Source organism: Mastacembelus armatus, chromosome 14 (assembly GCF_900324485.2).
Source record: "Mastacembelus armatus chromosome 14, fMasArm1.2, whole genome shotgun sequence".
Classification (NCBI taxonomy): domain Eukaryota; kingdom Metazoa; phylum Chordata; class Actinopteri; order Synbranchiformes; family Mastacembelidae; genus Mastacembelus; species Mastacembelus armatus.
In genome coordinates this window covers 1951772-1969322 of record NC_046646.1, presented here as the reverse complement: position 1 = coordinate 1969322, position 17551 = coordinate 1951772, and the positions used below count along the sequence as shown (strand labels likewise).

The window sequence follows — 17551 nt, the reverse complement described above, 5'->3', positions numbered from 1 at the left end:
TACTAACGCCTGATGGGAGAAAATAAAAAGGGCAAAGCCTCACAGAGTGCAGTGACTGAAGTGGTGAGGTGCCTTGAGCTGCGGCAAATATGTCAGTCACAGCCCGAATTAGGGCAAGAGCAGGTTTGAATCTTTATTTACCACCACAGAAGTGTCTACTCTTTTTCAACAACTTCATGTTCTTAAGAGACCTTTATATTTGCAATATAACAGCTTGATAACTGCCTCAGGACCAGCAGTGGTTAAGCACTTTAATTATACTCATATATAATTTTATTTGAGCTATTAAATTAAAGGAACACCACCTTGTTCTTGGATATTTAAAAGTAAAATTCATTAAGAGCCACTCTCAGTGCCACATTTTTTTTTTTTTTTTAAATCAGCAGCACCACTTTAATATGTAACTGATAATTTCAAAGCTGCTAATTAAAACAGTAAAAGTGTTACATGGTAACTTTTCCAGAGCAGAAAGAGAGTGATAATCAGCATTACTGCTTTAATACACTTCATTCATTTAGCTGCATGAAAGATTTATTTAATAGTTCTATATCTCTATGTTGTCGCTGTCATTTGCATGTATTTAAATCACACAGAGACAATTTACCTTTGACTGTGAGCACTCCACTCCAACTCGTCTCTCCACTGGAGCTGGAAGCTAGACAGGTGTAAACCCCTGAGTCTGTTTCCTGGCAACAGTAAAATGTGTATCATTAGGTTAGCGTGTAGGTGAGCATGTGGAAGTATGTTAATGCACCCATTACCAGTGATTGAGACTAAATGTCATATCTCTCAAAACAGAATGTTTGTATTCAGAATACCGAGCAGAGAGAACTTGCCGTGGATGAAAAGCTGGCAGAACAGAGAGCCGTAATTCACACAAAAACCCAACTGGTTGACTCTTTCCACTTCCATATCAAAGTAAGATTGGCTGTTTAGTATCAGTATACAGCAGCCTGTAGCTCCAATTGATGCCAAAATGTTTAAAAAGTGCATCCAAAACACTGTCAACAGCCACCACATTTCTTCTTCTTATGACTTTATTAAAGCAGCCTTTCACCTTGGCGGGCAGAAAAATCAGACATCAAATAAGTATGCAAGATGATTCCTAAGCACATATTGCTGACAACAGGGCAGAATTACTGATGCATGGGCAGATATAATAACACAAGGATGAAAATTTCCATCCTCACACAGGTGAATATTAAAGGAGCCTCATGGTAATGCAGACGTCTTTCTCTTGCATGGTTCAGATGTGAAGTAATGCATGTGAATTATTTTGACTTCCTACCCATTATAGATCAGTGACTTGCACATAATTTTTAATTTTCATCAAACTTCGCCCACTCTTTTTAAAAGAAAATGCTAAATTCAACCAAAAAAATGTGTATTTATCAAAATATGTTAATCATTTTGCTTTAATAATAATACTAATATATTAAACTCCTTCAATTACTGTTAAATGCATTTGACTGTGTTGGTGCTGGGTGCAGGAGCGAAGAAGGAGGGGTAGGACCCTAATGCAGAACCAAAAAGGAGTTTATTTCTTCCTGGAATTACCAGGGCAAAGATAAATTACAAAAACACAAAGCCAAATGAAACAGAAACTGAAGATCACCGAATGAGACGGGAAAAACCAGAGAGATGACCGAAGGACCGAGGAAGTTTTTTCAAAATACAAGGTCACCGGCCGGAAGTCCCAAAAGGGGAACCATGACAAACTGTTTGAATATAAATATGCATTCTCATTATACGTGCTTCAACATAACATCTGATTTAATTAATTTCTTCTACTATAGACAATTGTCAATTGTAGTACACCTTTTTCATAAAGAATCAGTCAGTAGACTTATTTAAAGTCAAAGAAGCTGGTGGCTTTTATGTTCCTTGTCTGATTCCTACACGGCAGAGGAGGAGTGTTCAAAGAAGGATCAAAGGACAGAATTTTAATGACCAGCTAGAGCTCTACAAATTTCTGAGGTACCAGTCTTTATACTCAATAGCTACTTAGCATTCCCGACAGGCTATGAGCAGATGTAATTAAAAGGTGTGTAATAAGTGTGCCTGTGCCTGTGTGTGTGTGTGTGTGCGTGTGTGTGCACATGTGAATGCTGGCTATTAAATTTTTGGTATGCAAGCCAAAAGATAGACGGGCTGTGAAATTGCTTACAACAGAGGGAGATGTTGGGGGTCTCCACACTGGGGAATTATTTTCTAAGTGACAGTAAGGTAGAAACAACCCACAGAAGCAGTGCCTCTAAACATGGATCTCTCTACTTTTATCTACCTATCCTGAAATTAATATTGGATTTAAAACTGATGAATGTTCTGTAACTATGAAGGGATTAGAAAACAAAGGACACCAGAGGAATGCTGACTGTTTTAGAGTCAATTTTCCGTTCCATATGCGATATATCCTGTTGTTGTAACTCAGGACATGCTTATTGCATATTGTGGACATGCTACACAAGCAAACCCATTGATGCATGGTGGAACGGGAATGTTAATATTAACCTGTGGTGTATTTAAAGACTGTGGTCATATAAGGCAAACTTTTGATGAGTTGGTCTGTTTTGATGAGCTGTTTTGTTTGTATATTTATACTCCACTAGACTGAAGGTGTGTGGGTAACACAATACAGGTACACACTAACATCAGCAAGGGGAAGTAATGCAAAAGTGAAAGTCTGCCACAAAACTAAAAAAAAGACAATATATCTGAGTTGCCCACTGTGACGGAAACTGCCATTTACCCAGTAAAAAAAGGCCATGTTTATAATATTGTTCATATTGTCATAAAATGTTTTTTTTGTCTAATAAGCCTTTAAACTGACAGAGATATTATTCTAACAGGACTTTATCATAATTCATTGTCTCACTTGTGTGGAAAACAAGCAAACACAAAACTAACAAGTCCATACATGACTGAAATGCTGGGCTGTTTTTGGCCTGAAAGCCCACAGAAAAACAGCAATGTAGCATCTCCCAAAAATGAGCTTTGCAAATGTTGTCTGAAGACAGGGCACATTACACTGTTCTTATGATACAATTAAATGGAGCCTGTAGAAACTTGACCACTAGTATTGTTGGAGAGGATTGCTGTGATGGGTGGGTCTTGATATTTACACCAGGTTTTCACCTAGCACAGGCCTGAGTGTGCAACACGTTCAGCTTAGCACAAAGGGCAATAGCACACGTCAACAATTGGTGGACTTAATACAGCATAAAAGTTAGCAGTGCACCAATAAAACTAGCAGTAAAGAAGAAAAAGGCTGCAAATTTGTAAACATGTATTTGTGAGAAATGACTTTAAGCAGAACAGGTTACAGTATAAACTCTATATGGTAGTCACTGATACCTCAGCTCAGTGTGCACTACACAGTGTGGGTTACTGTGTTTTAATGTTAACTATAGGTGTGAAGGCTGCTGGCTCTATAAACAATTCTCCTGTTGGGTGTGTGGTTGTACGGTTGTGTATGTGTATGTTTATGTGTGTTTTGGAGTATTTTAATTAGTTCTTCCTCTATTTGGATGTCTGTAGGTCATCAATTTACATACAGACTCAATCCATCACAAACATAATCAGCCTTCTCTGAATCACTTATTCTGTGAACACAGCCCATATTACTCCTATTCAAAACCTTATACATTATGCAGAGGATGCACATGCCACAGCCTATTGTGACTAATGCCTGGCTGAGCATGTGCACAGTGCTTTCTCCTCCTGCATCTGTGGGCCAGCTCATCAGTAACGCTGACTGGGAATTACTCAAGCCTAAGTGGGCTGTCAGAGCATCCTACAGGACACAGGACAGGTGAGTCTCCAGCCTGTACAGCACCTCTCACTGCTCCTCCTTTCTTTCTATAGGCCCTGACCTTGAGTTGACTTGCTGACCCAGCGTGTCTGTCTGAGGGGTGTAAAGAAACCGGCTCCCTAGATGGTAGCATTTGATCAATGAATGAGGAATCAGCATGGATGTGGGAGAAGTAAAGAGCTGGGCTACCTGACTATAAATCAAGGCTGGCAGCTCTGGGTGCTGCACAAAACAGACTGCTGAAAAATGGATGAGGCAAGAAGAAGAGGGAGCGAGGCAGGAGAGAAAAGTACTAAACCTAAAGCGAGAACGCGTGAATGTTTATTTATTTATTATAGATTAATTACATTAATTAGACTTTTGGGACAGTTCTACATGGCACTTTGCAGAACTCACCTACCCTCAAAAAGTTTTGTGAACTCTGGCATCTCTTTTTTTTTCTTTGTCCACCACTAACTACACAGTTAACTTGACATTTCAGCCTTCTGCACAATAGCAAACAGAAGGCTGATAATGATGTCGGATCCGTTTTTGGATTCAGGTGCAGAAGTTGAATGTGATTACCGACTATAACACAAGTACAGTAGGTTTTAAAGTCAACACATGGACTCCCTGCTTTAAAATGATTACTAAGGTAATCTCACTTGCGGAGTCACTCTCATACTCCTCAGGCTGTGTCTGTTTCATAACTGTCCCCCCTCCCTCCTTCCCATGTCCACACACCCCTTATCCCACACCCACATGAATTGTTTAGCAGAAAGGTAGCACAAGCCTCACTTTAACCCTCCTGCAAGCACCACACACACACACAGACGCACACACATATACACTATCATTTCCCGTCTGTCCAGGACATCTTGGCACTGGTGAGGGACAGCGGTTGTGTATGCCTGGCAGAGATCGCAGGGTAATGGCATCTCCTCATTGCCAGGGTGCAAGGAACAAACAGACCATCTGTGCCCCTCCAGATGAAATCCACACCCATTTAAACTGATTATGTTAGGGTTAAATGCGTTTTATGAATGCTGATTTCATTTATTTCCTATCATGCAAAATGAAATTTGTGTTTCACGTTCTCTTTTGTTTGTAATTTTGGAGTAAATTCAGGGTTCACATTAAAATATCTTTAGAGGTTTCATTGATCTGTCATGTGATGCAAAACTACTTTTGCTTATGAGAATTCACGAAAGTCTTATTTTGTTATTTTGGCTTACATTGTCAGATTAGATAATAAAATCAGTATCTGAGAAAAAAGCTTTTGCTTAATAATGAAGGCCATATCACAGCACATATTGTATATAACATTTCCAAGTTTAAAGGTAAAGTTGTGAACACATTAAATCATAACACAGACCCTTCTTATTTTAATCAGGTGATGTTTTGTAAAAACCAAAACCAGGTTTTGTTTAAACTCTGTCTGACCCTACAGTGTTCATCATTTCTGAACATCATTTGGCCATGCTACCACATTTCCTGATTGCAGGAATGTTATGGGCACTGATAAAAAATGACAAAAGAAACTAAAATCAAAGTTGGACTGAATTTGTATTATGTCTTAAAACAAAGAAATCTGTGTTAATGAATCTCTAGGTGTTTATGTTTGCTGTAAAACAATAAAAAACTAGCTCACCACCATCATAACGTGTGTGTTCTTTGTGTGAAATCTGATCAAACTGAACCAATGTCAACATAGAAATTCAACATAGTGTTTAACAGCTTTAAACGGTTCCAAAGCATGAGCACTTCCAAGTTGGTGCTCTCAGCTGTCAGGTCATTCCCTTTTTCCTACATAACAAGAGTGCAGCACAAAACGTACTGTAGGCTTCTCACTCAGGACCTATTCTACTATATCCCCTCTCAGTCTTACTCAGCTGCCTGTTCCTCCACCTCACTAACTCTCCCTCTCACTCTCGTTCATCCAGTCCTCACTTGCACTGATGTATATAGGATTTAATTACAAGTCTCAGCGATCGTTAATCATTAAGAACCCACAATCAATTAATGTGTGAGCCTCCCCGTGTCTTGCCGAGGCTATGGTGACCTCAGGTGCTGCTTGCTACCCAGGAGGGAATTGTGGGCAGAATGGATTTCATTAGCATGGAGTAAGACAGCGCTAACGACTGCTAATGGCCTTGCATGCTCATTATCATGATGGTCACGCCTCACCAATGCTGTTTTGCTACATTTCCCTCTCCTCCCCTCATAAAAACTCATCATTTGAGTCAACCATAAAAAAATGTCCTCTGTTTAAGTGGTTCACAGTTTGCTGGTAATTAAAACTCTGGCATTTTTATGCTTATTTTGGGTGAATGGCATCATCAAATAGTGATACATGTACACTATATGGTGAATACATTTTAATGAGCTCAGTGAAATGAAATGAAGAGTAGTTCCAACTAAGGTGAAGGTTATCACAAAAAAGTGTGTACAATGATGTTGCTGTAAAAGACTTGTTTCATTACTGCAAAGTTGCATAAACAAATACATGTTTTTCTTTTGTTTTTAACTGGAAGTTTTCTGTTCAAATACCTGGAGGTTGGTGATTTGGAAGGTGCCATTTTCCATCAAGCTGATTCGGCCATCGTTTCCCAGGATCCTCTGGCCATCTTTCTCCCACTGGATGCTGGGGATGGGGTTGCCCAAGATATGGCAGTGTAACTGAGCAGTGGAACCTGGAGCTAAGGTGTGATTGGCTGGTCCCTGACGGATGATTGGAGGGACACGGTCTGAAGGTGCTGTGGACACAGAGCCCATTAGGTGCAGATTTGAGATGAAAGGTCATACGTAAACTCCCCACGTCATTTGGGATTCTCATTATCATTATCATCACTTACATTCTGACAACATCTTCGGCTGTGATCAGAATTTACTGCTACAGCATGTCCTGTCAAACATGTACCACAGTGCAGACTGTTATGACCCTAGGGGTCATTATGTGTGTGGTTTGTGTGTTATTGGCCCTCCCCCTTTACGTGTGTGTGTATGTGTGTGGGTGTGACGGAGGATGGAGTGGGCGTGGACGTAGGAAGCCCGTGGATTGGACTTCCGGGATTGGTCCAACACTTCCCGGAAGGACTATAAGAAGCCCACGGACTGCTGTTCGAGAGAGCTATTCTCCCACCTTTGCCATTCCCAACTACTTTGCTAGAGATTTCGACTTCGAGTTAGTTAGAGATTAGAGGTTTAGTATTGATAGGATTTTCGTTATTTAGATTAGAAATATTTAGACACTTAGGCCACGTTTGTGTTTAGCGTTTTTGTTATTGATTTTCGTTTGTATAGTATCGTAGGGCTCACGGAGCGTTTTTGCTTGAGTAGGGCTAAATTAGCGTTTTGTTTGTTTTGTATATTCTGTATTGTATTCTGTATTTTGACAGAATAAATATTCTGGTTAATTGTAATTCGATTATTCGTTCGTGTTTGTTGAGAGTGGAAGAGGTTTGGAGGAAAACTCCACAATCGCACGATTTTCTCTGGTAACCGATTCTTAAATTCTTCCAATAGAATGAACTCACGCAAATTGTCTAAGGCTGTAATTTTGCTAGCCTGACACCATTTATCAAAGAGAACGCCCTTCTTTCGTGCAAACTCTACATAAGTCTGTGTAGCAGTTTTTTCACAGTGTCTGAATTTCTGTTTATAAGCCTCTGGCACTAGTTCATAAGCACGGAGGACTGTGGTTTTAACTTTGTCATAATCTAAACTATCTTCGATAGATAGGGACGCACACACTTCTTGGGCTTTCCCAACATATTTGCACTGAAGCAATAGAGACCATACATTCCGTGGCCAATTTAAGGTGGCAGCTATACGTTCGAATGCACTGAAGTAAGAGTCCACTTCAGACTCTCTAAAAGGTGGTACTAAAGCTATGTGCCTGCTCACGTCAAAGCCTTCGTGGGGTCTGGAAATAGGTGACTGAAAGGAGGGACTGGCAGCGATAGCAGCTCCCTGCTCCAACTCCAGAACCCTTACCTTAAGGTGCATGGCTTCCACCTCCAGCCTTTTGTTCTGCAGCTCCACCTCCCGAATCCTCAGAGTGAGTTCCAACTCCTCTGTTGTACGTCCAGCTTGGACTGGGAGGTCCTTAGGTGGGGTAGGAATACCAGCCAGATCACCCGGCCCGACTCCATTTGTAGGAGTTGGCCCACCGACTGACCCTCTTTCAGCTAGCTTTGATATGAGGAGTTGCTTAATCTCCTCCTTCTTTGCATTGATCGGCACATGTACATCAAAAAAGTTGGCGATTAGCACCAAATCGGCCTTGCGGCACCTATCCAACTTATCTAAAGTAGGATTCATAGTGAAATCCTCTAATTTAAACTCAATGCTGCCACCACCACAAAAAGAAAAAACTGCGAAACAGACAAGAGTTTACACTTACCGAACACGCTAGGAAAAGCACGACAAAAAAAGGGACGACGGCACGGAAAACGCGACGGACGAGCCCCCAAATCTATGTTACGCTCCGGCAACCCCTAGGCTGGGGCGTAACAAGACACAGCAGTCTCACATTTGTTGTACTAAGCAAAACTCATATAAAATTCGACACAAATATCTTTAACAAGCACACAGTTGGTGTGATTCTTTCTAGCTACTTAAAATTAGTGCTTATGTTGAAACAGAATGCTGCTCTGACTCCAGAGTGACTTTATGGCTTACAAAAAATATTACATCTCATTTCTGCATTTAATCCATTTCGAGTTTTGTAAACACTAACCTGAAAGCCTGATTTATAGAAAGAGACCGATGAAAGTCAACTGTTTGGTATAGTACATGGGATGGCCTGTAAAAGCACACTACATCCTGCCATGTGAAATGTAAAATGCCACTAGAAGTGAACACTTGCTCCCAGAGGCTTTCAGGGCCTCCTCTCTCTGGTCCTGCCCCAATTCAACATGCAAATCGATGACATAGATTTTTCTCCAGCAGGGATATGTTGATATATTTATCTCCTGCAGGAGTGATAGGCAAAATCATGACATATTTAGCTGAAGCTCTATGAATGTTTTGTTCACACTTAAAATATCTTGAAACAGAACAACCTCTATACCTCTTCATCATAAGTCATATGCCAATAAAAGCAATGACCTGTTAATGGCTTCAGTACCCTGGTGACCTGACAGTTTAAAACATTTCAATTTAAAATGTACTGTATCTCTGCAAGTAGTATCTAACCTTTGGAAGGAGACAAGTATAAGTCTCAATAAGTACATAACGAATCAATAAGTACATCAAAATATAACATGATTTTGATATCAGTGAAACAGATGTTAAGAGTTCCTTGGCAAAATACTATATTAGAGTAAACTTTTAGGTTATTTTATGAATACATCTATCAGATCCTGAAATATGAAAATAAATGGTGTATGATCTGCTGATATAGCTGTATCAGATCAACAAGGTGTGTTCACTGTCACACATGCATATCACAGTTTTGTGTGCAGCTACTGTTTGAAAATTTGGGCATATAATTTTGGGCATATTGAATAAAATGTCATAAAGAGTTAGCATGCTTTCACTTCATCCACATGCATCACAGCCTTCATGACATCTTCTTACAGCCGCAGACATCACCAATAACCTCATGGACCTATATGGCTGTATAGCCATAAGCTCAATCTAAAATGTAAACTGTTGTTACACTGATATGAGTGTTGCCAATTGGCCAATTTGTCAATACAGGTCAACACAAGTCAAATAAATTCCTGCACATTCATAAATTGTTGTGGAAGAACATTCAGAACAGAAGGTTCTTTTCTTTGACTTTGTGGTGTCAACAGGCACTTGCAAAGCCGTTGACACGCAATGACTGGGCAAAAAATCAACATTTTACTTAGCTACAGTTTCTGATTTTCCTATTCTGATCTGTAAAAAGCTCTGATATCATCAGATAACTGAAGCTAACTGAAAACCTTGAAAGTCAACATGGGGGTAAGTGCAGACGGAGCTGAACTAAATCCCTGTTTACTCTCTAAATGAGAGGCAGACAGAGAGAAGCATATGCTGCAGCAGCATTCTTTTGCAAAGAGCTATCACCACTTGTCCCTTTTGACAACATCAGAAAATGACTTCTACTGTTCACTCATCTGTGGAAAGGATCTTTGAATTTGAGAATTGATTTGAAAGGTTTTCAAGTTTAAAAGGGTGCACATGTGAGGGTGGTTAAATCAGCAGACTGCGGAAAAATTACAAATCAAATGTCATTCTGAAAGTATTTGTTTCAAAGATCAGAAAGGACGTTTTCAATGATATTGGAAAGTGTTTGCGTAGTGTTAATTTTCTACCTAAAACACATCCATGGGTTAAATTGCAAGGCTTTTTGTCTTAACCATTTTTCTTCATGTGATTTGCAGGGGAAAGTTTAACAACTGTTTCTTCAGCCTCACGAGCATTAATTATTAAACTAGTTGGTCAAAGTAGCTGCAATCTGAGAATGCACACTGGTTTCAGGGGGAAATGTTAATGAAGAACAATATCAAATTTCTACTGATTAGAGTTTCAACATTTCTCAGACAAATGCCAAAAATATCCTTCTCAATGTGTCATTTGTTTAATGGGGTCTCAAGAAAACCAGTGAAAATAATCAGCCAAACAGAGGCCAGACAGTACTGTTAGAAAGAAAGTGTGTTCAGTCAACATTAAGAAAAACAAAAAGCCATGATGTCCAGATGCCATTTGAACCAATAGAATTTAGACTTTGAGCCAGTAGTCAATAAGTGTGAGAAGTTTAACAGTGGAAGCCAAACGGCCAAGCAGCAACCAAAATCATGAAATATGAAATAAGTCAAGTATATTTTTACGCTCCATAAGTTTTGCAGCTAACTTTAATGTCACTGTTTACTGCTCTTTTGGTCTCTGTAATTCCACACCATACCTGCCTGTCTGTGTGTTTGCACTCACCACTTTCCACCTCTAGCAGGGCTTTAGTCAGGATGCTGCCAGCCACGCTGATGGCCTGGCAGATGTAATAACCAGAATCTTCCACTTGGACATCAGTGATGGTCAGCTCACCGCTCAGCGACACAGAGAAACGACCTGACTGTGACGGCTCCTGGATGGGGAACAGCAAGATCTGGAGGAAACAAATATATATCACACAAATTAACATCTTTTTTACCTTCACCATAATTTGCTCATTACTTTATTCTCTAATAATAATATTATAATTATATTATTATTATTTACTATATTCACTGACCATGACTTTATTATTGTTAACCTCCCAGCATTATACTGTGATTAGCATAACATACAGGAGTTCACTTTTGTGCTGATACTAAAACCTTCAAGTAATAATGCCACTGCCTGACACTTGCAGCCTTAATAAGTCTTTTCAATTTTTAACTGTACACAAAATTATTTCAATTGTGGCTGTCTTGAATGTTTGAGGATTAGAGCATTTGTGAGCTTGTGCTGAACTTTTCATTTAAAACATACTTTGGGGCAATTTAAAATAAACAACAGAAAGCAGTGCAGTGATTGATCATGGAGAGATACTTGAATTACACAGCTCAGCTTGGGAGTTTAGAAAATAATAAAATATTTAAATTATATTCAATTTAATTAAAGGCTAAGTTATACACAAAGCCAAATATGTAATAGGGTAAAAAAAAATATTAGTTTATAAATAATATATATTTATGTACTGTATTATAAATAAATAAACAGAATCAAATTTTAAAATATTATACATAGGTAAGACTAACAGTCTGCTACAGTCTTCTCTGTGAAAAAAAATAACATCAATAAAACTAACAACAGTGCAATGTGACACTACATGTATATGATGCAGACCCTCAGCTGTTTTATCCACTGAGTCAAAACAGCACTTTTACACATCCTTGATCAAGGACACTTCAACAATGTACACTGATGTTACTGAAAACATCCACCACTGGATTATCAGCAATGTTTGAGCAACTATCGCCAGCGATATATAACCAATTTCGCACATATGTTTATCTGTAGCCTGAAAGAAATTCACACCGGTTCTTGAACAATCGTTCTCGACATTCAATTTCTTCAACTACAATATAATATCACGAAAAGTATTTTCCCTAACTTTTATCCCTGTTTGAAATAACTGTTTTTTTCTGGGTATTTCACTCAATGCAGCTAGTGATCCTAACATGCTGCCCTCTTCCCACTTCTTCATCTGTACTTTCTTTTCTTTATCTCTCAGACACATTCTCTAAGTCTTGCTCTTCCCCCTCTAATCTGTACCTAGGAGCCATGCTACAGGCACCCACACAGCCTCATCAGGCCTTTCACCACATTCCAACAGGCTGCTTTACTTATCATACACTCGTCTTTCTCACACACATACAGTAATGCTTGGATAAACCCCCCCCCCACATATGAACATGTTGGGTGTGTGTGTGTGAGAGAGTCACCATGGCAATATACTCTGGCACAGAGATAAAAGCAAATGATGACAGTCAGGAAGATGAGAGTAAGAAGAGTTGCAGGTTCTCTTTGTAGCAAATATATCTGAGTAGCATGTGTAGGAACCTTTAGAAAAATCTAAGACATTATCAGTGTTAAATATTTTTTAAATGAATGATTTGGATAAAACAGTTAATATTACAACAAAGCAAAATTATACTATATATGTATTATGAGGCTTTTATTTGCTGATGTAGTGCTAATGTCAACCCGAAAAATAACATCTTTTTGCAGAGGCAGAGTTCCACTGGGAATCTCACCTGGCTGCCTTCTTTCTGCCAGAACACAGCTGGTGGAGGATTTCCTTTGGTGCCACAGAGGAAGGTTACGGTGCGACCCGGACCTGTGATCTGGTCCCGTGGCCTAACCACGATTTGAGGAGGCACTGCAACACAGCAAAGAGAGAGTTTTGGTTAGTGGGTCAGAAACAGAAATTAAGTATTTATCTGCCATCGTGTGCGTTGAGCAAATTTAATCAGTGAAAATGTGCTACCAGTGACATCAGTGACATTAGTGCATTAGTCCGTGATCGAAAAACCGGTGATGACAGCAACTCATAACAGACGACTCTCTCATGCATCCATTTCTTTCTTACATTTGCACACACACACCTTACACGCAGGGGTAGCAGTATGTAACAGCAAGAAGAAAGTTAAGCAGCCTACTATTTCTTTGCCTCCCTGTTCCCCTTCCCTGTGCTAAAAGAGATCTTAGGCTGGTACTCAAAATAAGAAAGGTGACCCACAAACCTGAATTATGGCTCCAGTGGGTTCTGGGCTGACCATTTTGATAGGCTGTACACCCAAACACATAAAAATTGATCACTAATGCCTTTACAAACAGATGTCAATCATAGCCCACGAAATCACAGAGGATCTATTTTGTACTTTAATCCTGAAAAGGACCAAGGTCCCATTTGTGCATTCCTCTTTGCAACTGAATAACCAGGAACATTTGTAAATCCAGTCTTATAACAGTCATTGTGTTTGTTTTATTATCTGTTGCGTGTAAAAGTAATTAACAGAAATATGAAGAGTTGCAAAAAGAGAGTAAAAAGAAGGACATCTGTCTTCCCACTGAGTGTTTATCAGTCACTCATTTCAGCTTCTTTGCATAACTGCAATGAAACACAAGCAGAGAAATTTCTTTTCAAAAGACATGCTTCCTTTATTGATGAGGTTGTTTTAGGCAAGAGACCCACTTTAACTCTTATTTTTGAAACAACAAAGATTGGCCCTTTGATATGTATCAAACAACATGTTATTGTCATAGTTTTTTCCCATTCTGCCTTGACACAGTATGTCACCACTTGCTGTTTGGGCAACAAAATCCCTGCATGTTAAAAATGTTTAATCAAGAATAATTGGTTGACTGTGACTGAATGTTTGGACATAACTATTTGAACAGAGTTCACTGAGAGCTAAAAGCAAGTACGAGTCTGCGTGTGAAGACGCACACACACACACACACTTCTCTGATACCTATTAATTCTGTAGCGAGTGACAGACCTTTCTCCTGAGAGCGGGTGAGAATGCATAATGATGTCCTCTGCCAGTCTTAATTGATTTCTCATCTTCCCACCTGATCTCCTGCTTCTCTTTCATTCTCTCTCAATCAGCCTTGAAAGCAAGAGCCAGAGAAGGACCTTTCTACAGAACACACGAGCAGTGACAGTGAAAGTGACTAACTAGACAAGTTCTTTTTTATTTAAAACTTAAATCCTGAAGAAACCAATATCTCTGAAAAATGAGTTGTAAAGCTCTGATTTTGTTCCTATCTATAGAATGTAATTCAAAGTGTTCTCTTTAAAATATACTGTAGTCGATGCAAAATTGCTTTTCTTTTGCAGATTTTGGGGAAATTCAAACTCACAAATCCAATGTTTGAACTATATCTACTGATACAGAATAGACACAGAAAAGGCACAGAAAATAACTGGAATCCTGATATGCATTATTGTGACTCACAAATGCCATGTCTTTCAGTCTGTTGTCCATGAGTTATTCTGTTGGTGGGTTAAAATACAACACAACCTTGCTTCAGTTTGTCAAGCAGAGGCAATTACACTTTGATAAATGCCTGCTGACGTTAGTTACATCAGAGGCCAGTTTTGCATATGTATGCAAACATTGCATTAGGAGAAGAAAACACCTTGTAAACCAACATAAACTGAGAAAGGTTAGAAGACTGCAGAATTAAAAATGTCCAACACAGAAAGCAGATGAGCATAAAGCACTGAAATTTACTGCAATATGAAATTTTGGTGTGGGGTCTGGCAAAGGATTGAGAATCCCTAATTGCCCAATCTCTAGCACTGATTTTCCTGCTCCCTGTAATCACTCACCTCAGATGAGTTTGCAAGCTTAATTTGATGCTCTGCTTACACATTTTTTTGATGCAAGGCCTGAAATATTTAAAAAAAACTAAGTGTTAACACTCTCTTCTTATGTAAAGCAACTCAAGGATTGTGCACATATATGTGATGTATGCACAGGAGTAAAGATGCTGCATCAGAACACTGTGTTAGACAGGCCAACTGACAAAAACATGTCACGCCTCAACACTTTCCTCCTGTGTCTGACATAACACCATAATTTTGACCCAAAAACATTGACAGCTAGGAATATTCAAGCTATTAAAATGCTGCTTTGGTGCACTATACATCTCTGTCTGGAGAATAATCAAGTTTGATTTGACGAGGCATGCCAGCACATTGCCTAAGGCTGTAATAAATAATTAGCAATAAAGAGTGCATTCAGTGCGACACTGCGCTTTAGATGTAGGGATGGGAGAGACATTGGTTGGAAATGGGGGTTGGGGGGTGGATTGTAGCAGAGCAGCTGGAATATACATGACAAAATAAGCAAACAGTGTCTGTATGTCAGGGTAGCTCTAGTATTTGCACAGCATGATGTTAGTACAGGTATTTAGTTAGAGTTTAAGCAGGACAACTTGTTTAAAGTGCCCTTAAAAAGACAGAAATTGTCTCTGATTACTATGGCACCTTAATATTCAAATGTTATGAATAGCATAACCAAGTCAGTAAAAATGATGGTACATAAACTGTCAGGAAGGTAAAATGGGGAATATCTAAATAAAGAATGAAACACTTGAGATATGAACTCAAAAGATCATAGTGACTCCTTTCATATGCTGGATCTTGCCAAAAATGGAGGATACATAACAAGACTAACATGCCAAAAGGAGGCAAATATAGACAAGGCCTGCAAGCTACATTTCTACAGCTTTTATGATAAGAACTGTCAGGCTGAAGGGAGAAAGTCTGCTCTGAGTGTGAAGTGTTTGGTCTCGCTTAATGTGTGTGATGAGGACAAAATGTTAAACATAAGAATAATCCAGCAGAGTAATATGTGTGGCAAGTCCTTACCTTTTTAAAATGGCTATTTAAAGTTCAGACTTGAGTGTGAGGAAAGATCAAGATTGAGACGATATCACTGCACCCTCATGATCTAATGCCAACATAGAGTAGTAATGTAGGAAGCATGAGTTTATGCAGAGGAGATGATATCCTGTCACATACCTGCATTAACAGTCACCAATTGAATAACTATAGCCTAGCCACAGTCTTTTCCTCGACTCCACCTAACCTTTAACCACACCTTATTTACCATCACCATGAACGTTCCCTGATCCTAAGCAAACTTTGTTTGCCAAAACAGTATTAGCACAATCTGGGGTATTCCGTGATTGTCTGCTATTGACATTCCTGCCCAGCGAGAGGAATGCTGACACTATCTTCATAAACAAACTAAGACAAACATTTTGCCCAACTGCTCACCATATACTGAGATCCCAGTCTTCAAAGCATGTGATTCAATCTCTAATGCTGTATGAACACAGTGTGATGCACAATCACACTGCAAAGGCAGACAAAGTGCTTACAACTAAAGCAGCTTACTTCCCCCACTCTCAAACCCACTGACATGTGATTTGTACCAACGTTCTGAAGCTATCACACACAAAAGAAGACATGCACACATACACAGGATGTTACAGAAACAGACTTTAATTTGTCTTTGAAATGCCTAAGCACCTTCAGGTAAGACAAAGAAGAGCACCTTTCCCGAAGGGTGATTATTTTTATAAATTCAACAGAGAGGCCATCCTGCCTCCTGTCTGACTTAGTTTTTAAAAATTTGTGATGAAACTAGCAGTCGCTGCCATACAGATTTTTTTATTTTCCCTCCCCCATCCCTGAAGTCTTAGCCAAATGATCTTTTAAAAGGCATGTGTAGTGATAAATATCGCATCACTTGTAATGTGCTTCTCTGTGTGCTAAACTCTTCTTGCACTTACTGCTGTCAGCAAGGTGTAAATTACATTTGGAAATGGGACAATGCTTTGGAAGAAAATTATTATAAGAAGAATGAGTTCATCCTAAAAAATGTGAAAACTAGACCAGATGAGTATTTGGGACAGCCATATGAGTCCATAAGATCCTCTCTGAACCTGACCCTGTATGAAACGATTGGTGCATCCCAGTTTAATGGTTGTCCTTGGCTTCAGCTTTTTTTCAGGTCATCATTGATCGATATGCTAGTCCGAGGTGTTGCAGCAGGTGTGATCCATTAAGACAATTTGTTATTCTGTTTCTGAAATTGCTGAATCTGCTGAATTATGCATTCCATACCTTCATAACTTCAAGACTGCACCTTTAACTCTATGAAAAAAGTCTGCTCAATTCTCAACAAGCACAAAACAAAAACAAATACGATTGCATTTGGTTGATGCCTGCAAAAGTCTATGTATAAAGACAGTGACAGAGACAGTGTCCACCAAATCACATAGGAAATTCATTTTCTCCTATTTTACATAATCGATAAGGCAATAATTAGTTTAAACATGCAATATGGAGACAGTCACACATTTTGCACATTTCTGCTCCACTATCTGCTGCGGAGAAATTTTTACATCTATAAAGGGATCTAAAACTGCTTATGCTGTCTACTAGCCCTGTGAATTGACTGGGAATCTAAAAAGATCAAATGTTGAAAAGATGTCTACCTTTAGCGGATCAAGCCTCATTCAGAAATAGAATTGTGCAGTCAAGTCAGAGATAAAAACAAAGACCCTCTTCTGAACATATACGTCAGTGCAAATACTTTTCTCATTTTCATTGATGTCAATGAAAAGCTCATAGAATATAGTACATACAATACTGTGCAGACATTTGGGGCTTTAGTTGTTTTAGATTCTTATCACATAACACTGTCAGGTGTTCCCAGGTTCATTGAGCAGGCCTACAAGTCGATAAATTACCCACCAGAGTTC

At 39.1% G+C, this 17551-nt stretch overlaps 1 protein-coding gene across 5 annotated transcripts in view; it reads right to left on the bottom strand.

Annotated features, from left to right (window-relative positions):
* Positions 1 to 17551, bottom strand: part of robo3 (roundabout, axon guidance receptor, homolog 3 (Drosophila)) — a 95117-nt gene that overhangs the window by 30308 nt on the left and 47258 nt on the right. For all 5 annotated transcript variants that reach the window (XM_026329075.1, XM_026329076.1, XM_026329078.1 and 2 more), the window contains 4 exons: positions 12520 to 12644; positions 10715 to 10886; positions 6341 to 6546; positions 605 to 686 (listed from right to left, as the gene is read on the bottom strand). In XM_026329075.1, the coding sequence (XP_026184860.1) occupies positions 605 to 686; positions 6341 to 6546; positions 10715 to 10886; positions 12520 to 12644 (585 nt within the window). The remainder of the gene's footprint in view (positions 1 to 604; positions 687 to 6340; positions 6547 to 10714; positions 10887 to 12519; positions 12645 to 17551) is intronic.